The sequence below is a fragment of the Aotus nancymaae genome, unplaced genomic scaffold (assembly GCF_030222135.1).
Source record: "Aotus nancymaae isolate 86718 unplaced genomic scaffold, 86718_ANA_hifiasm-v0.15.2.pri h1tg000012l, whole genome shotgun sequence".
NCBI lineage: Eukaryota > Metazoa > Chordata > Mammalia > Primates > Aotidae > Aotus > Aotus nancymaae.
In genome coordinates, this window is record NW_026988423.1 from 49,406,922 (window position 1) to 49,433,373 (window position 26,452).

Consider the following 26,452-nt stretch of genomic DNA (forward strand, 5'->3'; position numbering starts at 1 on the left):
AGCCTCCCTTATCTGCAAAAAGAGAGGTGGGGGAGGGAGCCCCACATCCCAGAGGCGGGAGAAGAGGGTGCTGAGGTGACAACGTGAACGTGGCTGGTGCCTTGTGCCACAAGGGCATGGAGTTACCCACGGGGTCAGGGCCAGTGCCTCTGGGCACAGATGGGCAACTGAGGCCCAGGCAGAGCCGGGTACAGGTGCAGGAAGGTGGGTTTGCTGGGAGTGTGGGGGTGGCTGTGGGGGCAGGCGGGCCTGGGAGAGGAGATGTCTCCCAGCCGGCCACCCACAGTGAGGCTGGTTTGCAGGGTCTGGGTGCCCTCTGGTGGCCAAGGAGGGGCTCTGATGGGTGGAGATAGGGCTGGTAACTGCTGGGCCCCAAAGGGAGAGGGAGAGGCAAACCCCTGCCCACTGTGGCCCACGGTCTCCCCTCACTCATAGAAAGGGTGTCCTGGCTCGAGATGGCCCTTGGAAGGCCTAGGGTCTGGGAGAAGCCATGCACAGGCCTCATCAGCCCAGAAGCCTGCAGGTGAGTTCTGATCCACTCTCTTGGTTTTTGGAGTGTGGGCTAAATTGTTTACATTTTTTATTATTGCTTATTTATTTATTTGAGACAAATTTTGCTCTGTTGCCCAGGCTGGAGTGTAATGGCGTGATCTCAGCTCACTGCAACCTCCACCTCCCAGGTTCAAGTGACTCTCCTGCCTCAGCGTCTCGAATAGCTGAGATTACAGGCATGCGCCACTACCCCCAGCCAATTTTTGTATTTTTAGTAGCGTTTCACCATGTTGGCCAGGCTGGTCTGGAACTCCCAACCTCAAGTGATCCACCCGCCTCAGCCTCCCTAACTGCTAGGATAACAAGCGTGAGCCGCCGTGCCCAGCCTATTTATTATTTTTTGGAGACAGGGTCTTGCTCTGTCACCTGGGCTGGAGTGCAGTGGCTTGATCTCAGCTCACTGCAGCCTCAACCTCCTGGGCTCAAGCGATCCTCCTGCCTCAGTCTCCTGAGTAGCCAGGACTACAGGCATGTGCCATGATGCCTGGCTAATTTTTGTATTTTTAGTAGAGACGGGGTTTCACCGTGTTGGCCAGGCTGGTCTTGAACTCTTTCTGCCTCGGCCTCCTACAGTGCTGGGATTATAGGCGTGAGCTGCTGTGCCCGGCCCTTCTGAATAGTTTTTCTTTTTCTTTTCTTTTCTTTTTTTCTAGAGATGGGGTTTCACCATGTTGGCCAGGCTGGTCTTGAACTCTTGACCGCATGATCCACCCATCTTGGCCTCTCAAAGTGCTGGGATTACAGGTGTGAGCCACCATGCCCAGCCCTTTTCTTTTTTTTTTTTTGAGATGGAGTTTCGTTCTTGTGCCCAGGCTGGAGTGCAGTGGTGTGATTTCGGCTCACTGCAACCTCCACCTCCAGGGTTCCAGCGATTCTCCTGCCTCAGCCTCCTGAGAAGCCGGGACTGCTTGCATGCGCCACCTTGTTCAGCTACTTTTTTGGTATTTTTAGTAAAGATGGGGTGTCACCATGTTGGCCAGGCTGGTCTTGAACTCCTGAGCTCAGGCAATCCTCCCGCCTTGGCCTGCCACAGTGCTGGGATTATAGGTGTGAACCACCACGCCTGGCCCTTCTGGCCAGTTTTTATGAATGAATCTCAACAGAAGCCTCACTCTATGGGCTTCTCCCCCTTAGGGAGGTGGGTGGATGCGTGGGGAGATGTTGGAAAACCTCAGGGGGCCCCTGAGGCCCAGTGCTGCCCAGCAGGTCTCAGCCCCTGACCCTCCCACCCCCAGAGCCCTGAGCGGCCTCTCTCCCTGCCTGGTCCACCTGGAGCTGAGGCCAGGGGAGGGCCCTCACCCGGCCAGGGTAGCTCTGCAGGAACTTGATCTTCTCAAAGAGCTTGATGTTGTCTGCGCGCAGGCTGTCCAACTCGCTCTGCAGGGCCTGGAGGGTGTGCTGGGCCAGGCGGTTCTCCTGTCGGGGAGGGCCAAGGGGAGGGGTCGGGGACAGGTCGCTGAGCTGGCACAGTTGCTGCTCCGTCTACATGGAGTCCCTTCTGTGTCTATGGCCTTCTCTTTGACCTGCCCAACTCTGTTCAAAGCTGCCCCCTCCCCCGACCCCAGGCAGAAGTCAGGGATCTTGGTTCAGGTTTCTTAATATGTATTAGTTTGGTGCAAATATAATCGCGGTTTTTGCCATTAAAAGTAATGGCAAAAACCACGATTACTTTTGCTTCAACCTTAATATATGATATTTTATTATTATTATTATTTTTTGAGACAGAGTTTCACTCTTGTTGCCCAGGCTGGAATGCAATGGCGCAATCTTGGCTCCTCCGCCTCCCCGTTCAAGTGATTCTCCTGCCTCAGCCTCCCAAGTAGCTGGGATTACAGGCATGCGCCACTACGACTGGCTAATTTTTTGTATTTAGTAGAGACAGGGTTTTACCACATTGGTCAGGCTGGTCTCAAACTCCTGACCTCAAGTGGTCCAAACACCTATGCCTCCCAAAGTGCTGGGATTACAGGAGTGAGCCACCGTGCCTGGTCCCTGTCTATATATTTTAGAGAGAGAGTCTCGCTGTATTGCCCAGGCTAGAATGAAGTGGCACAATCAGAGCTCACTGCAGCCTCAGCCTCCCGACTCAAACGATCCTCGCACCTCAGGCTCCCAGGTAGCTAGGACCATAGACTTGCACCATCATGCACAGCTAATTTTTTTATTTTGTAGAGATGGTCTCTCACTGTGTTGCTCAGGCTGGTCTCAAACTCCTGGGCTCAAGCAGTCCTCCCACTTCAGCCTCCCAAAGTCCTGGGATTACAGGCATGAGCCACCATGCCTGGTCATATTTCTTCATACTTTTTTTTTAATCATTGATATTAGCCTTTTAAAAACTACTACTGAGACATAACGGCCAGGCGCAGTGGCTTACGCCTGTAATCCCAGCACTTTGGGAGGCCGAGGTGGGCGGATCACTTGAGGTCAGGAGTTCGAGACCAGCCTGGCCAACATGATGAAACCCCCATCTTTAAAAAAAAAAAAAGAAAAGAAAAAGAGATATAACACCCATAACAGAAACATCAGCATTTTAAAGTGTACAATTTGATCATTTAAACTGTATTCACAGTGTTACCATCCCCACTACCTAATTCCAGATCGCTTAAAATCACCCCAGTAAGAAACCCCAAACCCGCTGGCAGTCACTCCTCATTCCCTCCTCTATTGCCTGGTGACCGGTAGTCTCCTTTCTGTCCCTACAGATTTGCCTATACTGGGCGTTTCATATACGTGGAATCACACACTGTGTGGTTTTTTGTTTCTTTGTTTGATACAGAGCCTCGCTTTGTCGGCCAGGCTGGAGTGCGGTGGTGTAATCTTGGCTCACTGCAACCTCCGCCTCCCGGGTTCAAGCAGTTCTTCTGCCTCAGCCTCCCGAGTAACTGGGATCACAGGTGTGTGCCACCACGACCAGCTAATTTTTGTATTTTTAGTAGAGACGGGGTTTCACTATATTGACCAGGGCTGGTCTCGAACTTCTGACCTCATGATCCGCCTGCCTTGGTCTCCCAAAGTGCTGGGATTACAGGCGTGAGCCACCTCACCTGGCCTGTGTGTTTTTAATATTTGCAAATCTAAGGACAAGGTGAAATGGAATCTCATTTTTCAATTTATTCAAATGCTTGAATAAGTGTTTCGTTCACACTATTCAAAATTCAAACAGTGGCCGGGCGCAGTGGCTCACACCTGTAATCCCAGCACTCTAGGAGGATGAGGTGGGCAGATCGTCTGAGGTTAGGAATTTGAGACCAGCCTGGCTAAGAAGGTGAAACCCCGTCTCTACTAAAAATACAAAAAATTAGCCGGATGTGATGGTGGGCACCTGTAATCCCAGCTACTCAGGAGGCTGAGGCAGGAGAATTGCTTGAACTCGGGAGGAGGAGACTGCAGTGAGCTGAGATCACACTACTGCACTCCAGCCTGGGCGACAGAGCAAGACTCCATCTCAAAAACAAAAACAAACAGCCAAAATGTGAGCAGCACAAAAAAGTATATGGCAGTATGGCGCTTCCTCTAAACACATTCACACTGAATTACCATAGTATCCATTAATTCCACTTCTGGGCAGACACCCGAAAGAACTGAAGGCAGGGACTTTAAGAGATATTTGTATACCCACATTCACAGCAGCATTATTTGCTTCGCAATAACCAGAAAGTGGAAGCAACTTAAATGAATAGGTGAACAGATAAACAAAATGTGGTCTAAATGCACAATGAAATATTATTCAGCCTGAAAAAGGAAGGTAATTCTATTTTTTTTTTTTTTTTTGAGATGGAGTCTTGCTCTGTCACCCAGGCTGGAGTTCAGTGGCGTGATTTCGGCTCACTGCAACCTCTACCTCCTCGGTTCAAGTGAGTCTCCTGCCTCAGCTTCCCAAGTAGCTGGGATTATAGGTGTGCACCACCATGCCTGGCTAATTTTTGTATTTTTAGTAGAGATGGGGTTTCACCATGTTGGCCAGGCTGGTCTCAAACTCCCAACCTCAAGGGATCCGCTTGCCTCAGCCTCCCAAAGTGCTAGGATTACAGGTGTGAGCCACACTGTGCCTGGCCCGAGTCTTCTTTCAAAACCCAGTATTGCACGACCTCCTCCAGGAAGCCCTCCCTGACTGCATAGAACAAATCTCTCCCCGCTGAGGTTTACGGTCTGTGCTGAATCTCTCTCCTGGAAGCCTGTGTGTTCCCCCACTGTGTCCTTGGGCCCAAGGAGCAGGAGGGAGAGAAGGATGTGACTCACAGCCTCAAGCTCCTGGTTCCGGGCACGGAAGCGCTCCCTCTGGCTGGAGATGATGGAAAGCAGTGAATCCACCTGGCCCTCTGGGAGGGCGCCGCTGGCTGGTGCTGCAGGTCCTAGCAGGCAGACGGGGTGGTTTGGGGTGGCAGGGGGTGGAACCCAGCAGGGGCCCTTTGGTTGGGTCCCCCAGCCCTGGAGGATTTCTGGCCAAACGCCATGGGGTAGAAGCCACATGGTGTCTGACTCCCTGGTGCTGGGCAGGTGGTGGGTTTGGCGGGGGGGAGGGCGGGGACAGCCAGGGGAATCAGGGGGTGTGAGAATGGATGGCAGGGGCTGATCTGACAATAGGGACCCGGGGGAAGGGCCCAGCTCCTCCATCTGCACTGTCAGAGGGCCAGGCCCAGAGCTCCCCTCCCTGTCACTCTGTCCTTGAATCTGAGACCCCTGCAGCCCCTGGGGAAGCAAAGGGGCAGGAGGGGAGCTGGGGAGCCATGGGCACACCCCCAGTATCCTGGTCCAGCAGCCTCAGGTTCCGGCCTCAGTACCCAAGAAGGCCACCTTCTCCCACTGCATGGAGCCCTGACTGTACTTCGGCAGTGAGGCCTAGCTGACCACCTCTCACCAGCCTTTCACAGGCCACTGTCAGGGCCAAAGGGTCAGGTCCCCAAGGTGGGGGGGGTCAGGTCTCCAGGGTCGGGGGTGTCAGGCTAAGATCCAGAAAGGCAGATGGTGAGGCTGATCTACCTTTTTGATTTTTAGAGATAGCGTCTCTGTCTGTGGCCCAGGCTGGAGTGCAGTGGCACCATCATAGCTCACTGCAGCCTCCAATTCCTGGGCTCAAGTGATCCTCCCACCTTGGCCTCCCAAGTAGCTGGGGCTACAGGTATGCGCCACCACACCCGGCCTTATCCAACCCTTTGAAGGATGCTGCTGCATTGCAGGGGTGGGAGTCTGACCTTCTTAGAGGAAGAGATTGCTCTTTGGGGATCTGGGTTCTCAGGCGGAAAGGATCTGTCTCCTTTCCTCCTCCTCCCTCCGCCCCTCCCTCCTCCCACGGGTCAGGCCTCTCCTTACCATAAAATAGGGCAGTGGCTTCTTTGATGGGCTCGGGGATCTTCTCCAGGCGGTGTTCGGCGGCACCCTGCAGGTGACAGAAAGAGATGAGGGGGTGCCTCCGTTCAGTGGACACGGACATACCCTTTCAGCGCGGCCAAGGCAATGGCGGGGTGGGCGTGGCAATGAGCTGGCGTGGCAAGGAGTGGGCGGGGCTATCCGGGGTGCAGGCTGGTTGAAGGAGGGCCCAGACCTGGACATGTCGCAGGTGCTACCAAAGAAAAGACGGCTGGGCCCTGAGTCACTCCTGAGCCCAGAGTTCAAGAGCAGTGGGGCTCTCCTCGAGGCCACTCAGCTTTGACATGCACCAGCACCCGGGCCTCCCTGGCCCTGCAACCAGCCTGCCACGTGACCTGGGGCGGCCCAGACTTCTCTCCCGGAATCCCACTGCTGCGTCTATAGAATGGGAGATGGGCGAGGAGATGCCTTCCCTGAGTTCTTTACGCCCCAGCCTGCTGTGATCTACGGGCTCCAGGACCTTTAGCTGGGAGATGGGTACATGGTCCCGGCCTTACCTCTGCCTCTGCTCTCAGGGCAATGCCTGGAAAGAGGGGCCTCTGTGCTACCTCTAGGAAGCCCTGTGGCCTCTGCCCTGTGGCCTGGCACCCCAAATCGGGGGCAGCATGGTATGCATGGAGTAAGCAGGGAGGACCCAGTGGTTTTATGTGACAGCCCCTTTGGGTTGTCACCAGCTGCCTGATACACGGGCTTATCTGAGAAGTCAGTGTTTGCAGAGGCTCAAAGAACCCTGGGCAGGCAGCAAGGTGGGCATGGGGCAGGGGGGTGGGCTTACCTCAGCGTCGGGTCGCTGGATGGACTGAATGATGCTTAGGTCTTGCTCCAGGCGGGCGATCAGCTCTCTCTGCTCAGTGGCTGTGGCCACAGCTTCAGTGACACGGACCTGCAGCTCCGCACAGCGTCCTGTGGCCAAAGGAAGACATGGCTGTCAGAGGGAGCCTGGTGGGATCCTTGGCGCCCTCCCCTGGCTCTGCCTCTCCAACCTACAGTCTGGAAGCAGGGCTGTCTGGATGCCATGAGAGCGCTGGCTATTCCCCTCCTACTTGCCGCTGCCTAGAAGACCCCATTAGACCTAGGGCCTCCTCCTCCAGGAAGCCTTCCCTGACTGTCAGAGGCACTCCTGGCCCCAAGCACTCTCTGGATGGGCGAAACCCTCTGGGTAGGGGAAGAAGCTCGAGTCAGGGATTTAGGAGAAACCGGTGCAATGTGGCTCTGCCCCTGGCCGTCTGGAGGGCCTGGCCAGCCCCTTTCCTTTTCTGGGCCTCACTTTGCTTGTCATGAGGGGCAAGGAGGCTCAAGTTGCTTCCAGGGCTGATGCTCTGAGATACTGTCCAGAGGGAAGCCTGGGGGTAGGAGAGGCAGAGAAAGCTGTGTGTGTGGGGGTGCAGTGAGGGTGCATAGGGGCCCCACCTCTGGGCTGACAGCAAAGCTGCTTGGTCCCACCCCCAACAGAGGGTCCAGCTGCAGTGGTGAGAGCGGGCTGGCCCCCAAGGAGTCCCCCCACCCCCAGCCCTGTCTCTCTCTACCCCCTTCCAGGTGCCAGGGTCATCTTTATAACAAAACACCCAACTGTGACTTTCCTGCCCTGCAGGAGGGTGGGAGGTGTCAGGGAAGGCCCCCAGACCCGAGCACGCATCGGCAGGCAGACATCAGTGGCCGCGGAGCAGGGCATCCCCGAGGGTGATGTCTGGCCCTGTTGCTTGTGGACTGTGCAACTCAGGGCTGCTGGATTCCCCCTTTTGGGTCCCCATTTGTAACATAGTGACAACAAACTGTGCACAGGGTGAGCTGTCGGGGCTGCAGAGAGGGCGACCAAGGCATGAGACCCAGGACGCTGTCCTTCGGGGTAGGCTGTGCGGCCGCCAGGGGGCACTGTGGCCTCAGAAATGCACAAAGGCTGCAGGCAGTGGGCAGTGCCGGAGGATGGCGGCAAGGAGGGGGATGGTCCGTGCGCCCTCCTCCGGACTCAGCCTTGACTGCACGGCACGCTGACCGGCTGTCCCAGCTCAGCGTCCTGGGCCAGGATGGGAGCAGCCTAGCCTTACCCACACATGCTCCTGGGTTCCCACTGCACACCAAGCCCTTATAGATGGGTCAGAAAAGACAGTCCACATTTTACAGTCAAAGAACAGAGGCTTCCCGAGCTGGGACCAAACCCAAGGCATCCATCCCCAGCTCTGTCTAAGCCCTTCCTCACACCAGAGTCTCGCCTCATTCAGCCCCAAAATGAATTTTATTTTTTTAAAGATTGGGGTTCACCATGATGGCCAGGCTGGTCTTGAACTCCTGACCTCAGGTGATCCACCCACCTCAGCCTCCCAAAGTGCTAGGATTACAGGCATAAGCCACTGTGCCTGGCTCTATTTTATTTTATTTTTTTGAGACAGAGTCTCATCTGTCACCCAGGCTGGAGTGCAGTGGCGCGATCTCTGCTGACTACAACCTCTGCCTCCTGGGTTAAAGCGATTTTCCTGCCTCTGCCTCCTGAGTAGCTGGGATTACAGGTGCACACCACCACGCCCGGCTAATTTTTGTAGTTTTAGTAGAGATGGGGTTTCACCATGTTGTCTAGGCCGGTCTCGAACTCCCAACCTCAAGTGATCTCCCTGCCTCAGCCTCCCAATGTGCTGGGGTTACAGGCGTGAGCCACCATGCTGGACCCCCGAATGGATTTCTTCCTTCAGACATTCACTGAGCCCTTGGGTACCTGGCAGGCAGGTGGTATCTGCAGAAGTGAGGAGGGGACGAGGGAAGAGGCAGGACCTCAGGGCAGGACCAGGCCTTGGAGGGAGGACTGGGTGGGGGGCAGGGTTGGGGGCTGGCCCTGGCCACCTGCAGGGGCTTTAAGCAGACCCCATGGGGAGAAGTCCAGAGATACTACATATGGCCTCACCTCCCGGCCTGAGTGTAGCGTCCTTGGGCCCTGGCCTCTGGAATGGGATGCTGTCCACCTCCCCTCCTAAGCCACGCATGCCTAGGAAGGGAGGTGGACAGCAGTTGTGAGATGTAGGGAGAGGAAACCACCAGAAAGCTAACGGAAACTAGGGTCACGTTAATAGAGGTGAAGTGCCTGGAGCAAGGGAGGGGATGCTTCAGTTTGGGAGAAGCACCTTGGGAGCACATGCAAGAACTGTGCTGGGACTGATCCCATGGGGACAGGTTCCTGGGATAAAAAGAGGGCATTAAGCCCCAACAAGGCTCAGGTAAGCCACATTCCACCTCAGGGATGAGGGCCTGGGGGACAAAGAGACAGGCCTGAGATGGGGAACCTTTAGAGAGGTGACTTTTGCCCAGCCAGAGTGAGCCTTATGTCCCTAGGTGTGTGTCTGGCAAGAGGGGTGGATAAAAAGCTGCTGAGATGATTCCTCACACTGTGTTTTATCTGTCCCCCGTCTGTGGCCACCCCAGTGTGGTCTCGGTCAGGTCCCTGGGGTGGGAGTGACCGTCCGTGGGCACCAGGGAGATGATGGGGTGCGTGGGCCTGGTCCCTGGGTGCTGCAGGGGTGGGCACACGGTCCTGCCGTGCATATATGTGACATTTCTGTGCAGGTGTGAGCGCCCTGGCTGCCAACCCTCTATCCTAGGCTACCTCAGTTCCCAGCTGGTGGCCCACTAGCCTGGCAAGGGCCCATGGGTTAATTCTGGCCATTGCTGCTGCTGCAGATGCTCTGGGCACTGGGTTAGCTCCTGAGGGGATCTCGGGGCACAGGGCTGAGTGGTTGGGGGAGGTCATCCCTGAAGAGGTGGCTTGGGGTGATAGGAGCGCAGGCTGGTTGCACAGGTGGCAGAAATGGGCAGTGGCTGCTCATGAGGCAGAGAGAACAGGCTGGGTAAGACGGGGCAGTGGAGGCTGGAAGGCAGTGAGGCTGGAGGGAAGGCTCTGGGTGTGTGTGTGAGGGGGTGTGGACAGGGAACCGGAGGCTGCAGGGGACAGGATCTGGGCACTGTCCCAGAGTCCAGCTGGATCCCAGCGGCAGCCAGAGCTGTGCTTTGAAACTGTCACTCCACGCTGGGAGGACACGAAGGCCAGGAGACTGGCTGTGCGGGCTTCCCCGAGAGAGGGACCTTACTTAGAGGTTCTGAGAGGACAGGGCCTCACCTGCCACGGGAGGGTCCCCTCCCCGCACCGCTGCCTCACCCTGCCTCCTCTGCTGGAGGCTGGAACATGCAGGTGGGGAAGTGGGGGGCTCACATCTCCGGGTTGCAGTGAGGCTGCAGTGAGCTGAGATGGCACCATTGCACTCCAACCTGGGTGACAGATGACATCAGGTGACCACTTGATGTCCAGTCCAGAACTGGGCTTGCATTCTGGCCCTGCCTTTTATGAATTTCACCATCTTGGGGAAGCTCTTCATTCTCTGGGGTACAGGGCTCTGGTGCAAGTCCACAGAAGGAGCTGGAGAGAGAGCTGGGGACCCCACTGCTGTACAGAACCCAGGTGGGGAGGCCCGGGCCTGGCCCCCTGTGGGAAGGGGCGGGCAGCTGCCTGGCTTGGCTCTGGTATGCACGAAGGTGCTTGTGAACAGTTAAGGGCATACATGTGCTAGGATTGGACCCATGGGCCTGGCCGGGAGAGGCAGGTTGAGGAGATCTAGGGACTCAACCGTTAGAGTCTGGAAGAATTTGCGGGGCTTGGAGGAAGACAGAAAGATGAGGGAAAGTTTGGAACTTCTTAGAGATGGGTTTGATGGTTGTGACCAAAATGCTGGAATAAGTTAGGACTTTGGGGCCCGATGCGGTGGCTCACACCTGTAATCCCAGCACTTTGGGAGGCCAAGGCGGGCAGATCACCTGAGGTCGGGAGTTCGAGACCAGCCTGGCCAACATGGTGATACCTCATCTCTACTAAAAATACAAAAAAAAAAAAAAAAAATTAGCCGGGCATAGTGGTGGGCTCCTGTAATCCCAGCTATTCAGGAGACTGAGGCAGGAGAATCGCTTGAACCTGGGAGGCGGAGGTTGCCATGAGCCAAGATGGCACCATCGCATGCCAGCCTGAAGGACATGAGATTTGGGTGAGGGGGACAGGGTGGAATGACACAGTTTGGATATTCATCCCTGTCCACATCTCATGTTGAAATATGATCAAGCCGTTTGCAGTGGCTCCTGCCTATAACCCCGGCACTTTGGGAGGCTGAGGAGGGAGGATCACTTGAGCCCAGGAATTCAAGACCAGCCTGGGCAATGTGGAAAAATCTCGTCTCTACAAAAAAATAAAAATAAAATAATTAGCTCAGTGTGGTAGTGTGTGCTTGTAGTCCCAGCTACTCTGGAGGCTGAGATGGAAGGATCACTTGAGCCCAGGAGGCAGAGGTTGCAGTGAGCCGTGATTGTGCCACTGCACTCCTGCCTGGGTGACAGAGTGAGACACTGTCTCAAAAAAAAAAATAAAAAAAGAAAGAAATGTAATTAATCCCCAGTGCTAGGAGTGGGTCCTGGTGGGAGGTGTTTAGGGGACAGGCGGATCCCTCACGGCGTGGTGGTGTCTTTGAGATGGGGATCTGGTTGTTTAAGGCGCCTCCCCACCCCCATTCTCTCTCTCTCCCTCCTGCTCTCCCCACGTCTCACGCCTGCTCCCACTTTGCCTTAGCCATGAGTAAAAGGTCCAACACCTCCCCAGAACCCAAACTGATGCCAGCGCCACGCTTCTGGTACAGCCTGCAGAGCCATGAGCCAAACAAACCTCTTTCCTCGATAAATTGCCCAGCCTCAGGTATTTCTCTATAGCGATACAAGAACGGCTAATACAGAAAATCAGGGGCGGTGGACAAGTCCAGAGAGAGTGCTGTTGTGTGAGTGCGGCCAGAACCTGTCGGGGTGACCCACAAAGCGGGTCCCGCCAAGACCCTGAGAAGAGGCGGCGGGAGGCAGAGGAGAAACCGGGAAGGCGCCAAGGTGAGGAGGGATGAATAAGGAGGGTCGGGGGTCAGAAGCTATAGAGAGGCTGAGTGAGGTGATGGCGTCGTCGTCAAGGTGGTGGGCACGTGCAGGGCTGCAGAGGTGTAAGAGGGGTAACGTGTGCCAGAGAGGTGACCTTTTTTTTTTTGAGATGGAGTTTCGCTCTTGTTGCCCAGACTCGAGTGTAATGGCGCGATCTTGGCTCACCGCAACCTCCGCCTCCTGGGTTCAAGGGATTCTTCTGCCTCAGCCTCCCAAGTAGCTAGAATTACAGGCATGCGCCACCATGCCTGGCTAATTTTGTATTTTTAGTTGAGACGGAGTTTCTCCATGTTGGTCAGGCTGGTCTCAAACTCCTGACCTCAGGTGATGCACCTGCCTCAGCCTCCCAAAGTGCTGGGATTACAGGCGTGAGCCACCACACCCAGCCAGAGAGGGGATCTTGAGATGCATGGAGTGTGTGGAATGGAGCATCTGCAACCTGGAAACCCAGGAGAGAGGGACAGGCTTCATTTAGGGGAGAGAGGGGTGACAGGTGAAGGGTGGATGAGTGAGCATCAGATAGGGGGAGGGGCTCAGAAAAGGAGTCAGTGGGGCAAGGTCCCAAGACGGTCCCCTTCCCCTCAGGAAAGACTGTGGAACCTCATCTTCTGGGAGAACCTGGAAAGACACCCCCGAGGGTGCACCTCACAGAGCGGGGGAGGGAATCGAAGCATCTTCAAGGTCAAGACTTCAGGAGGGTTGGGTGCGGTGGCTCACGGCTGGAATCCGCCCCTTTGGGAGGCAAAGTTGGGAGCACTGCTGGAGCTCAGGTGTTTGAGACTAGCCTGAGCAACATGGTGAAACCTCATCTTTACAAAAAAATGCAAAAATTAGCCGGGTGTCATGGCGTGCACCTGTGGTCCCAGCTACTCAGGAGGCTAAGGTGGGAGGATCGCTTGAGCCCAGAAGTTCGAGGCTTCAGAGAGCTATGATTGCACCACTGCACTCCAGTCTGGGTGACAGAGCAAGACCCTGTCCCCCTCCACCCCATGCCCAAAAAAGGTCTAGGCATGATTTCTGACTGCAGAAGAATTAAATGCAGAGACTTAGCATAATTAGAGTCAGATAGCAAGGCCAGTGGTGTCATCCCCATGGTTTTCCTGAAGTTGCAGGGGGCCCCTGTCTTTTTTTTCTGAAACTGAGTTTTGCTCTTGTCACTCAGGCTGGAGTGCAAAGGTGTGATCTCGGCTGACTGCAACCTCCACCTCCTGGGTTCAAGCGATTCTCCTGCCTCAGCCTCCCGAGTAGCTGGGATTACAGGCATGCGCCACCACGCCCAGTTAATTTTTGTATTTTTAGTAGAGATGGGGTTTCGCCATGTTGGCCAGGCTGGTCTCAATCTCCTGACCTCAGGTGATCCGCCCGCCTCAGCCTCCTGAACTGTTGGGATTACAGATGTGAGCCACTGCGGCTGGCCACCCCGGTCTTATTAAATCACTTGCAGGCCAGGTAGGAGTGGTGCAGACACTCGGTGCACACACACACTCGGTGCAGACACTGAGGGGGCCAAGCTGGTGCCTCATTCACCCCTCCCTGCCTCTGCGCCTGTAGATCCTGCAGGTAGCCACAGGTGACCGCCGAGCCCCCAGCCGGCTCCCCATGCTCTCACCCCTACACAATGGTGTCTCCTGCGGCACCAGCTCTTGCTTCTCCCTTCACATGCATGTAGGCATGTTCGTTCTCCCAGCAGGTGTGTGCACATGCACATACACCCCTTCCTTTGACCCCCCTCTGGCAAAACTCCTTGAAGAAGTCTCTTCTCAAGCGTCCAGTTCCGCTCCTCCAATTCCTCAAGCCCTTCCCATCAGACTTGGCCGCCCCTGACACGGACTGCCCTTGCCAAGGTCCCCAGTGACCTCCACACGTTGCTGTGTCCTTGTTTTTCGGCTCTCATCTGAGTTTCCAGGTCACCGACCCTCCTGGGCCTCCTCCCCAGGCTGGCTGCTCAGTCCCTGTCTCCTTGGCTGGTCCTTGCCCTCCCCGCTAAGCTCCTTGCTGCTGCTGCTCAGAGACCGGCCACAGATGCCTCACTCTGCCCTCTCATCTGCTCTGGCCACCCAGGATGTCACTGACAAGCCGATGGCTCCCCAGGGTGGGACTCCAGTCCACGTCTCTCCCTGGATTTATCTTCTACTTGAACTTCTGCTGGTATTTCAACCTTAGCAAGTCTGAATTTCAGCCTGATTCTTTCCTCCCCAAGTCTGCATTCCCCAAGCCCGAGTGTGGACCCCCTGTAGCCCAGCCTCGGGAGGTGACATCTGTAGGGCTAGGCAGAGACTAGCCTGATCCAGCTCTCTGTGACCCTTCGGTGGCTCAGACCAAACCCCAGGAGGTAGCGTCACTCCTCTCCATCACTCCTGATACTGAATCTGTCTTAAGTCTCTCTTTTTTTTTTGAGATGGAGTCTCCCTCTGTCGCCCAGGCTGGAGTGCGGTGGCGCGATCTCAGCTCACTGCAACCTCCACCTCTTGGGTTCAAGCGATTCTCCTGCCTCAGCCTCAAAAGTAGCTGGGATTACAGGCATGAGCCACCATGCCTGGATAATTTTTATATTTTTAGTAGAGACGGGGTTTCACCATGTTGGTCAGGCTGGTCTCAAACTCCTGGCTTGAAGTGATCCACCCACCTTGGCCTCCCAAAGTACTGGGATTACAGGCATGAGCCACCGTGCCTGCCTTAAGTCTCATTTTTGGCTCTACCTTCAAAGTATCTCCAGAATCCAGTCCCCTTTTACCACTGCTGCCACCTGGTCCAAGTCATGACCACCTCTCATTGTGATGATGGCATCAGCCTCCTCATCAGCCTCTCTCTACCACATATGATCTGGTCACAAAGCAGTGGCCAGAGAGAGCCTTTTAAAAAGTTGGCTGGGTACAGTGGCTTATGCCTGTAATCCCAGCACTTTGGGAGGCTGAGGCAGGAAGATTGCTTGAGTCCAGTAGTTTGAGACCAGCCTGGGCAACATAGCCAGACTGTCTCTACAAAAAATAAAAATATTAGCCACATGTGGTGGGTCACGTCTGTCCCCGCTGCTTGGGAGGCTGAGGCAGGTTGATTGCTTGAGCCCAGGAGCTCAAGGCTGCAGTGAGCCATGATTGTGCCACTGACCTCCCGCCTGGGCAACAGAATGAGACCCTGTCTGTAAAAAAAAAACAGTGACCTCGTAGGGTGCAGTGGTTGCAAACAGTAGCCTCCTCGGTAAAGTATGCAGTCTGTTTCTGTTTTTTGGGTGGGGGGATGGATTTTCACTCGTGTTGCCCAGGCTGGAGTACAGTGACTTGATCTCTGCTCACTGCAAACTCTGCTTTCAGGGTTCAAGCGATTTTCTTGCCGCGGTCTCCCAGGTAGCTGAGATTACAGGCACCTGCCACCATGCCAGGCTAATTTTTTTTTTTGTATTTTAGTAGAGATTGGGTTTCACCATGTTGGCCAGCCTGGTCTTGAACTCCTGACCTCAGATGATCCACCCGCTTCGGCCTCCCAAAGTGCTGGGATTACGGGCGTGAGCCACCGCGCCTGGCCACACAGTCTGTTTCTTATATGGGTTGCTCTGAGGAACCTTGGAGACAATTCTGTCCCATGGACATTTGTGTGTCTGACCTCGTGCTGTCTCTGGTCTAGGCACCAGGCATGTATCTGGGGTGCCTTTGGAGACCCCCGGGGTGGAACAGACAGGGTTCACGATGGCCGGGTCATGTCCATCCGCACCAAGCGCAGAACCAGGAGCGTGTGATTGAGGCCGTACGCAGGGCCAAGTTCCCTGACCGCCAGAAGACCCACAGCACAAAGAAGCAGGCTTTGACCGAATTCAATGCAGATGAAACTGATCAGACACGGTGGCTGAGAAGTGGCTCATCTGGGATACCCTGGGGTCAAATGCAACCTCAGTTGTGGCCTCTTGGGTGAGTGGTGGGCCCTGTGCTTCTGAGGGCTTCCCTTGTGCTGACCGCTCCTTACTCACTCCTGCCAATAAATCCTTCTTCCTGTTCCCCGACCAGAATCGCGACCCTCTGTTCAAACCCTCCAACGGCCCCCAGGTGACTCTGAGTAAAAAGTCAAAGCCTCTGCAACAGCCAACAAGGTCCCCATGCCCCTCCTCTCCCTGGTCTCTCTGATCTCATCACCTCCCACTTTTCCTCCTGGTCACAGTACTGTGGCCATGCTGGTTTCCAGACACATTTGCACCACGAGACGAAGTTTTGCTCTTGTTGCCCAGGCTGGAGCACAATGGTGTGATCTCGGCTCATTGTAACCTCCGCCTCCCGGGATCAAGAGATTTTCCTGCCTCAGCCTCCCGAGTAGCTGGGACTACAGGCACGTGCCACCACACTCAGCCAATTTTTGTATTTTTAGTAGAGACGGGGTTTCACCGTATTGGCCAGGCTGGTCTCAAACGCCTGACTTTGTGATCCGCCCGCCTTGGCCTCCCAAAGCACTGGGAAAGTGCTTGGGTTTCAGGCGTGAGCCACCACACCCAGCTACACGAGACCTTTGAACTGGTGGCTCCACTGCCTAGCATGTCCTTCCCTCTGACATCTGGAGGGCTTGCGCCCTCACCTCTGCTAGGACTGTTCAGAAGTTAACTTCTGTCTGGGAACCTGGGAAGGGGAGGTTGCAGTGACCCAAGATTGCACCATTGTACTCCAGCCTGGGCAACAATGCCTATAATCCAGCACTTTGGGGGGCCGAGGCGGGAGGATCGCTTGAGGCCAGGAATTAGAGACCAGCCCGGGCAACATAGCAAGACTTGGTCTCTACAAAAAATACAAAATTAGCCACAAGTGGTGACGTGGGCCTGTAGTCCCAGTTACTGGGGAGGCTGGGAGGGTCACTTGAGCCCAAGAGTTGGAATCTGCAGTGAGCTATGATCACGCCACTGCACTTCAGCCTGGGTGACAGAGTGAGACCCTGTCCAAAAAAAAGAAAAAGATAATAAACAAAGAAGTGAACTGTTAGGGAAGCCTACCCTGACCACCCAATTGAAAACATTAACCATTTTTGGCTGGGCGCAGTGGCTCACACCTGTAATCCCAGCACTATGGGAGGCTGAGGTGGGTGGATCACTTGAGGTCAGGAGTTTGATACCAGCATGGACATGATGAAACCCCTGTCTCTACTAAAAGTAACAAAAATTACCAGGGCGTGGTAGCATGTGCACCTGTAATCCCAGCTATTTGGGAGACTGAGGCAGGAGAATCACTTGAACCTGGGAGGTGGAGGTTGCAGTAAGCCGAGATCGCACCATTATTGTACTCCAGCCTAGGTGACAGAGCGGACTCTGTCTCCAAAAAAACAAAAACAAATCAAAACAAAAACACTTTACCCCTTTTCACTTGCTCTTCCCATCCTCCTTATTTTTCTCCCATTAACACTGATCACCTTCAAAGCAACTATCTAATTCACTATCTATTACATCTCCTGTCTGTTCCTCCCACGAGAAGAGGGAGCCTGGCAACATCACAGCAGCTCTGTGGAGCGCTCCCAGTTCCCTGGGTGGGTCCGTGCACGGAGGCCCAGGCCTCTGCCACCTCACAGGAACCAGTGATGGGCGGGGTAGACACCAGTAAGCTGCGTGTCCCCAAAGCTGGCATGCTAGGACCGTGGAGAGGAACAACACACCCTCAGGCAGCCACTCGGAGGGGCTTTTAAACAGAAGCGCACAGGACCACTGCGGACAATTCAAGTGCTCAGATAAATCTCATCACCACATCGTGCCCCTGTCTATGTGCGACTATGTATCCTCAGAGCATCAAATAAGAAACCTGGCCAGGCGCCATGGCTCACGCCTGAAACCCAAGCACTTTGGGAGGCTGAGGCAGGTGGATCACTTGAGGTCAGGAGTTCCAGATGCGGCTGGCCAACGTGGTAAAATCCTGTCTGTACCAAATAATAATAATAAAACCAATTAGCCAAGTGTGGTGGCGGGCACCTATAATCCCAGCTACTTGGGAGGCCAACGCAGGAGAATCGCCTGAACCCAGGAGGCAGAGGTTGCAGCGAGCTGAGATCGTGCCATTGCACTCCAGCCTGGACGATAGGGTCAGACTCCATCTCAAAAACAAAACAAAATGAAACAAAAACAAATCAGGAGCAGGGCACAGCGGCTCACACCTGTAATCCCAGCACTTTGGGAGGCCAAGGTGGGCAGATCACTTGAGGTTAGGAGTTCAGGACCAGCCTGGCCAACACAGTAAAACCCCATCTCTACAGAAAATACAAAAAATTATTTGTAGGGACATGGATGAACCTGGAAACCATCATTCTCAGCAAACTGATACAAGAACAGAAAATCAAACACCGCATGTTCTCACTCATAGGCAGGTGCTGAACAATGAGAACACATGGACACAGAGAGGGGAGCATCACACACTGGGGTCTGTTGGGGGACATAGGGGAGGGACAGTGGCCGGTGGGGAGTTGGGGAGAGATAGCATGGGGGAAATGCCAGATATAGGTGATGGTGAGGAAGGCAGCAAATCACACTGCCATGTGTGTACCTATGCAACCATCTTACACGTTCTTCACATGTACCCCAAACCTAAAATGCAATAATAAAAAAAAATACAAAAAATTAGCCAGACGTCATGGCACGCGCCTCTGATCCCAGTTATTCGGGAAGCTGAGGCAGGAGAACTGCTTGAACTCAGGAGATGCAGGTTGCAGTGAGCCGAGATTGCGCCACTGAACTCCAGCCAAGGCAACAGAGAGAGTCTCAAACAACAGCAAAGAACACAGTTCTGTTCAGACCTATTTAACTGCAGGGAAGGGAGGAAGACCAAGGCTGAGCCATTTGACTGGAATGGGGGCATTGCCCAATTGCAGTCAGAGGATGAAATCTCACTCTTTTTCTGCCTCCACAGCTGGTCCTGAAAAACCAGGTGCAACTGCAGTTTTGTTTAATTAACTCTCACTTTAGAAGCACTTGGGGAGGCCGGGCACAGTGGCTCACTCCTATAATCTCAGTACTCTGGGAGGACCAGGTGGGTGGATCTCCTGAGCTCAGGAGTTCAAGACCAGCCTAGGCAACATGGTGAAACCCTGTCTCTACAAAAATTAGCCAGGCATGATGGCGCACACGTGTGGTCCCGGTTATTTGGGGGGCTGAGGTAGGAGGGTTGCTTAAGCCTGGGAGGCAGAGGTTGTAGTGAGCCGAGATCGAGCCACTGCACTCCAGCCTGGGCGACAGCCTGAGACCCCATCTCAAAAAAAAAAAAAAAAGTCCCTTGGGGAGACTTTCTGAGGAAAAAGAGTTTGAGCTAAGCTTTTTTTTTTTTTTTTTTTTTAAATTATTTGTTTATATTTTAGATTCAGGGTTTTGCTCTGTTGCCCAGGCTGGAGTGCAGTGGTGCCATCAAAGCTTACTGCAGCCTTGGAACTCCTGGGCACAAGCGATCCTCCCGCCTCATCCTCCAGAGTAGCTGGGACTACAGGTGCATGCCACCACACTCAGCTAACTTTTTATTTTTTGTAGAGATGGGGCCTCACTATGTTGCCCAGGCTGGTCTCAAACTCCTGGGCTCAAGTGATCCTCCTGCCCTGATCTCCCAAAGTGCTAGGCTTGGAATGACAGAAATGAGCCACTGTGCACAGCTGTCCCTCCCTCCCTCCCTGTCTCTCTTTCTTTCTTTCTCTTTCCCTCCCTTCCTTCCTTCTCCTTCCTTCCTTCCCCTCTTTCTTTTCTTTCTTTCCTTTTTTCTTCCTTTTTTTTTTTTTTTTAATATTTCTCATTTTAATTTAGTTAGCAGATCTTTAAATACATGGGGGCATACCTGAACTAGCAAACAGAAAACTAACCATGTCAGACTTAAGCCTGTCAAACACCAAACTGGCAGAGCTCTTAGGTTTTGTTTTTTTTCCCTTCAGACTGAGTTTTACTCTATTGCCCAGGCTGGAGTGCAGTGGCACAATCTCAGCTCACTGCAACCTCCGCCTCCCGGGTTCAAGCGATTCTCCTCCCTCAGCGTCCTGACTAGCTGGGATTACAGGTGCATGCCACCATGCCTGGCTAATTTTTTTATTTTTAGTAGAGCCTGGGTTTCACCATGTTGGTCAGCCTGGTCTTGAACTCCTGACCTCAAGCGATCTGCCCGTCTCAGCCTCCCACCTCGGCCTCCCAAAGTTCTGGGATTACGGGTGTGAGCCACTGTGACTGACCAGCTCTTAGGGTTTTATGCAGTGCCCTCCTGTCTGAGGGGGCCGGCATTTGGGGCAACTCTCGAGACACCCCTGGCCCTGAGTGGCTGCATGCGACGTGGGGCTGCCGAGGGCATCTGGCACTGGGAGGTGTCTCCATCCCGTGCTCTGAGTTCTCCCACTGGAGGGAGGATTGAATCCAGTTTAATTCAGAGAGAGGCTTTCGCTTCTGTATCACACGTGGGCGTTTCACAATCTGAAATCTCCAAATTAATACGCGACCAAGTCATCCCCCACTTCCACTAGACACGTGGAGGACGGTTCCTTCCCAACCCAGCAAGACGAGCAACGGCCTCTGAGTCACAACTGCATGGAGAAGCCTACCAGCCACCTCTCCAGGGCTCTCCCCTCAACGTCCAGCCTGAGTGCCGTCTAGACAGAGACCCTTCTCAGCAGCCCCGGCGTTCCAGAGACCCGCAAGCCTCTGTCCCAATCGCCTCTTCCCGCCTACTCGCAAGCATTAGCTGGTGCCCTTCAGGAGTCAGGGGCACAGTGAGAGCCCCACACAGAAGGCTGAGGCCAGGCCACAGACCCGCTGCGGGCCACCCGGCAGAGGTGCCTGGCTGCACTGCTGGTCACTCGAGTGCCATCGATTGGGGCTGCCACCACCAGCCCAGTGCCGCACCAGTGCTGGCCACCATTCCTGGTCACCCACAGCAAGCCTGTATGACAGGCCATGGTTCCTCCATTTCACAGACGGGGAAGCGGACGCCAGGGAGGGTAAGGGCTTGGGTCAAGGGTAGGCAGACAGAGCCGGTGACAACAGCAAGTAGGAATGCAGGCCCCGGTGGAGCCCTTCCTGTGAGCGAACGCAGACCCCAGGAGATCGGTGCCTGAGATCCCCACACATCCCAGAGCCAAGCGGCTTTCTGTGTGTGCCCGGGCCACACGCCACAGGACGCACGGATAGGTGTGCAGGGAGGGTGACTTCGGGAACGGCGATTCTCGGGGTGCCCTTTGGACCCAGAATGACAGTGTTTGCTGCTTGTCCTCAGGCCAGAGCACTTTAAATAAAAACAACCCACGCATTCTTGTGTTTGTATAAAAGATATTTACTTCAATTATCACACCTAGGGTGCTAGTGAATAATAATACATGGTGTGAGTTTCATACAGTGATATTGCTTCTCCGTATTATATAGGGACCGTTGTACAGTGCTGAGAACAAACATTGTATGGCTAACCAAAGACAGAGGGACAATACCAAGGGGCCGACGGGTGCCTCCCCCACCCCCGCGCCAGCCAGTTCAACTTTGACTCTTAATGTAGAAAAACAAATAGCGAGAAAGAAAATGTGATCAGAGAGAAGTCACACAGCAACACACAGAGGCATCTCAGAGCGACTTGTACAAAAAAAAAAGACGCCTTCTTTTTCTCTTTTTTCTTTTTTTGGTCAATTGGGTCTCTGTGAGGATTTGAGGGAAAAAAATCTGTGATTGTGAGGATGAACAAAGAAGCTTGAGAAAGATCTAAGACTTGGTGCGTTACAGAAAATATCAAATACTGCTAAAATGTAAGACGTGACGAAACACGGGAGCGGGGGTGGGGCGGGGGGAGCTGAGCTTATAAAGAGTTTTCCGGAAGATTCCGCCACCCTGCGAGTGTGTCTTGTGCTGATAGTAGTCTGGACAGAAGCGTGGTGCTACCCGCTCTCAAGGCAAGCAGCAAAGGGTTATTGCACAAACGCAAAGAACTAGGTCCTCTCATTCAATGGAAAGGGATGTGGGGGAAACCACTTCTTCTTCCCCCCACTCTTACAACAAGCTATCTCCAATGCTGTAAGAAATTGGGGTGAATTCTCACGTCTCCAAAATGCACGGCATTTTTCCCCCCAAGAGGTCTCAGATGGCGGGGGGACGTGAGACGCCCGTTCTCTCAAGGGAAGAGGCAGAGATGGCTTGAGAGAGAGAAATGCATAATTAGAGAAAAATGAAAAAAAAAAAAAAAGCTTTTTGGGGAGATGGAGACCTTTGTTTCGGTAGAGGGTTTCTTTCAAAGAGAGAACAAAATCAGGACCCCCCGGCGATTTTGGAGAAGGGGAGGTGATGGCCTAGAAAGAGGTGCCCCGCCCAGCCTCCCTTGCCTTGGCCTGGGGGAAGGTTCCTTCTGCTGGGCCCGTGGGCTCCAGGCAGGCCGTCTCACCTTCACACCCCATTGGCGAGCAACTGGGTGTCCTGCTTGGGGCCACTGCAAGCAATCTCCACACCCAACCTTCCTCCACAGTGAACCACCTATAGGGGAAAGGGGCCCTCTGCCCGTGACCTCCTAGGTGAGCCCTCAAGCCACAGCTGGTACCACGAAACACTGTTGCTTTGAGAGATGGTTTTGACCAACTTTGTATGCAAGAAAACAACAACAACAACAAAACCCAACCAAAACACACCAACCCGTGCGGGCCTTGCCAGAAATCACTCTCTCGCTTGGAAGTGATCGTCTTGAGCGGGCCACTGCGCCCTCTCTGAACTGGGCTGGCCGAAACTTCATGAACCCAGAAGTCTTACCAGAGGCTCTAGGAGGCTTTGGGGAACTGAACTTGGTTTTTCTAAGACTCCTCTGAAGCTCCTCAAGTGAGTACCCTTCAACTCAGCACTCCCTTTACACGTTGGTAGATTTTTGTTCACATACTCTCTCGTTTAGAAAGTTAGACACATAGAGACCGCCAGTTTTTGAGCGGCTACTCTGGAGACAGGTGTTTGATTTTGCTGGGGAAACCCCCTCTGTCCCCCAATCAGTCCCCCAGATGCCTTGGTTCTCTGGGGGGGATGGGGGAGGAGAGGAAGGCAGAGGACAGTAACCACTAGAGTGACAGCAAAAAGCATTTATGACAACAAAACACAAAATAACAATACACTCCTGATAAGTACTTAAATGATTAACCTAATAATAAATAGAAGAGGATAGAAATATTTTTTTTTTTCTCAAGGAAACATCCTTTTATAATCACCCTCACGCACGCCGGCAGGTCAGTAGCAGTCAGTCCATTTCAACAAGACAAGGTTAAGTGCTGGAAGGGACGGCTGTGGCCTCAGACACTGGGGAAGGCTCTCAGCTTCTGAATCACCGACACGCACCATCCTGCCTCGCCAGGCCAGCGGCTCTGGCCAGAGCTTGTGGGCCCTGCGCGCCCAGCTCAGCAGTCACCAAGAGGCAGACTGGGAGACTGGAAGGGGTGGGGGAGGCCTGTTTTCCCTTCGGTTCATGAACAAACGGATCTACAGTGAACAAACCCATTCATAACCTGAATCGTCCTGGTCTAAAGCTTACTTTGAGTTCATTTGGTGTGCAATACGTTATTTATTTTTTTAAAAAAAGAAAAATGATTTCAATTGCACAGAGCTTTTACACATAGTCATCTATTTAAGTGCTTTCTGTTTAAAGCAAACTACAAAAAAAAAAGGTGGGGGGAAGGAATTATGAAACTAAAGCAGCTCCGTGCCACTTCAATGTGTCTTGCTGAACGGTGTCTTGTTTCACCAGCAGAAGTCCCAATGCTTCCGTACACACTGTGCTTCTGATTAATTTCCATAGGGATGTAGCCGTGACATTGGGATATAAGGCACCTTTCCTTTCTGATTACAGAAAGCTTGATACATAGCATATAGCATATTTTTGTGGTAGAAATTAAAGCCTAAACACTACAGAAATTACAGTAATGCAGACTAATGCTTTCTTAACATTATTGGGTAAACTAAAAGGATTCATGAAAAGCAACTCAAAGGCATCTTAAGAGTTTAAGAACGGGGCGGGGGGATGGGGAAGTGCACATTTATACATGGCCAAATGTCTTTCTCTCTTTCAGCCTTTTTTTTCTTTTTTTTTCAGGATTTTTCGCCTACAATGCCCAACTTTTAAAGTTAGCATTTTGGAGGACTCTAGGCGCTTTGGAAATGTCTCGTTAAAGCTAAATGTCACTTCATCCAAAAATGAAAACTCGAGATGATGCCACGGATGGCGTGGACACGGTTATCTTTGGAGGGGAGGTGGTGGTGGGAGAGGCCTGGGGAGGAGGGGGCCGTTTTTGGAAGTTGGGGAGACAGGAGGAAATTGCATTTCCTTCTACTCCCATGACCCGGGGTGGGGGTGGTGGTGAGGTGCACAGGCTGCTGGGGCCTCTGGGATGGGGAAGACTGGGCTGGGGGGCTGGAAGCAGGGCCGGGGCTCAGTTCATGCTCTGCTACCCATGCCCATTCCTCTTCTGTCTGGATTAAGCCTAGGGGTTGTGGACTTAACTACAGCCCATCTCTAAGAGTTTCCTAGACTGGATCTTTCTAGACTTTTTTGGGTACTTGCTTTCTCTTTTCCCTTGTAGTTTTCATCTACAAAAAGTCAAAACCTGATGAAAATAGAAATAAAATCATCAGACTGGACCATTCCCTTAGCGTTTGAGTGTGCTGGCCAGACTGGTATTCAGTACACGCTGAGATCCAACCACGTCACACTGGCCCCAGGTCACCACCTTGCTACTCAGGGCATAAGCCCTATCCTTGTGGTCACAAAGGCGTCCCTAATGTCATCGACGCCCAGGTGAAACCACAGAAGCCCTGGGGGTGGAGGAGGGTTTCTAATGTGAGCTTTGGCTGGTCCCCGCCCACGCACAGGATGCAGTCCCAATCCCTAGGACTTCCTCGCAAATTCTCTCCAGCAGGGGAACACTTTGGCCCCCAGACTGGACAGACCCACATCCAACCAGCGGCCCAGGAGCTAGTCTTCTTTGGTGCTGGATGGGAACTGGCCTATTCTTTTGAGATAAGAGGGCGATGCAAGGCTGGAGGAAGCCATCTATCCTTTTCCACCTTTGAGATGTTTGCTGTTTGCAAAGGAGTGTTCGCAGTGACGCCGAGACCATGCCAGAGACAACGGACGCCAAAGAGCTACAGCGCTCCCCAAAGCCAGCTGGGAACCTTGGGACGTGTCCTCATGTGGCCAAGCTGGGGCAGCCCGGGGCAAGGAAAATGGCCATGATGGATCCGAACAGCTGAACAGGAGTGGGCAGAAAGAACAGGCAGACCAAAGACAAGACCCTCGGAGGCCCGAGACCATGCCCTGCCTGCAAAAGAAACAGCTGCTGGAGCTTCGGGAACAGGTGGAAATCGAGAGAAATCCATGCGCCTTGCAGGGCACAGCTGTCTGTCTGTTGCGCTCACAAAGGGAGAGAGACACAAAGCCGGCCCACCGGCAGAGGGATGCTCATGTCGGCCCCACTGGTAGCTTTTCCGCCCCCTCCAGACCACGTGCCTCACAGTTCTGCGGGGCGTGGTTCTGGGTGATATCAGATGGAGAACACAGGTTAGTGAGGTAGAAGGGACAGTGAGGAGTGTGAAGAGGGAGGACATCCGGGGAGGGACAGGGCCCCCCGGGCAGCACAGGAGCCAAACCTCCAGCCTAAAGTACCGCAGCCAACAGCCCAGCCCCGCATGCTCACCGCACGTGCCCCGTGTTGCCCCGTTTCTCCCGGTACAGGTTGGGATGAGTAAGATCTATGGCCAAGAAGCGCCTGTCATAGTGCATTTAAGGCAAAGGCTGTCGTCCCTTGGTTCGAAATCCTGTAAGTCACTATCTCTGCTTTTCTTTGTGCGACTCCCAGAAGGACGCGCGTCTGTTCCCCCGGCTCTATTTTTCAGTGAGATTTACTTTGCTAAAATCAGAGGAATGAAAAACATTGCATAGAATGTCAACGGAGTTGACTGATCACCCCTGTATCAAAGGACATACGTGCAGGGGCAAAGCCGTCCAGTCCGACCTTAGTTGGGAAGGCACCTGCCCGTGACAGAGCTCACCTGGGGACTCTGGTTCCCCTCTTTTTTAGGGCCTGGCTCTGGCATGATCTTAAAGGAGTAAACCAAGGCCCACAGCGCTCTCTCCGAATTAGAGCACAGCCTGCGTAAACTGGCTGTGAGCTGCACACCTGATGCTGGCCCTGGCCAAGGAGAGAGATGGGGTATGAGAGCTGGCCACCTGGGCTTGGGCAGTGGCCAGAAAGGAACATTTAACCCAGAGCTCTGCTGCACTCTGGGCCGGGACCACCAACCAGCAAACCTGAACGTCCACATCAGACAGGATGGTTTTTCAATGGGAAGAAAACAAAGATGCTAACAGGAAGAAAACTGAGCAGGGAGGCATTTGTACTTTGGAGGTACAAGGGATCTGCCCCAAGGAGGCTGTCAGCTGGTATCTTTCACCTCAATTACTTGCATAGACAAAGTAGCATGGTTTGATGGTGGGTGCCTACGAGCCACGATCCTGGCATTTCTGAGTTCTCCCAAGCACGAATCCCTGGGCTGTCTGCCCTGATCCTGCCCCAGGAGACGCTTAGAAGCTGCCTCATGCCAAGATCCCTCCTAAGATCGTCTAGAAGAATCTAGCTGAGCTGAGCTGAGCTCCATGGCTCTGATAATCCTTTC

At 53.7% G+C, this 26,452-nt stretch overlaps 1 protein-coding gene across 3 annotated transcripts in view; it reads right to left on the reverse strand.

Moving 5' to 3' along the window:
• Nucleotides 1-26,452, reverse strand: part of CUX1 (cut like homeobox 1) — a 465,449-nt gene that overhangs the window by 4,978 nt on the left and 434,019 nt on the right. For all 3 annotated transcript variants that reach the window (XM_064375707.1, XM_064375706.1, XM_064375705.1), the window contains exons 15-18: nucleotides 6,695-6,822; nucleotides 5,863-5,929; nucleotides 4,792-4,904; nucleotides 1,852-1,968 (exon numbers count right to left, since the gene is read on the reverse strand). In XM_064375707.1, coding sequence (XP_064231777.1) covers nucleotides 1,852-1,968; nucleotides 4,792-4,904; nucleotides 5,863-5,929; nucleotides 6,695-6,822 — 425 coding nt within the window. The remainder of the gene's footprint in view (nucleotides 1-1,851; nucleotides 1,969-4,791; nucleotides 4,905-5,862; nucleotides 5,930-6,694; nucleotides 6,823-26,452) is intronic.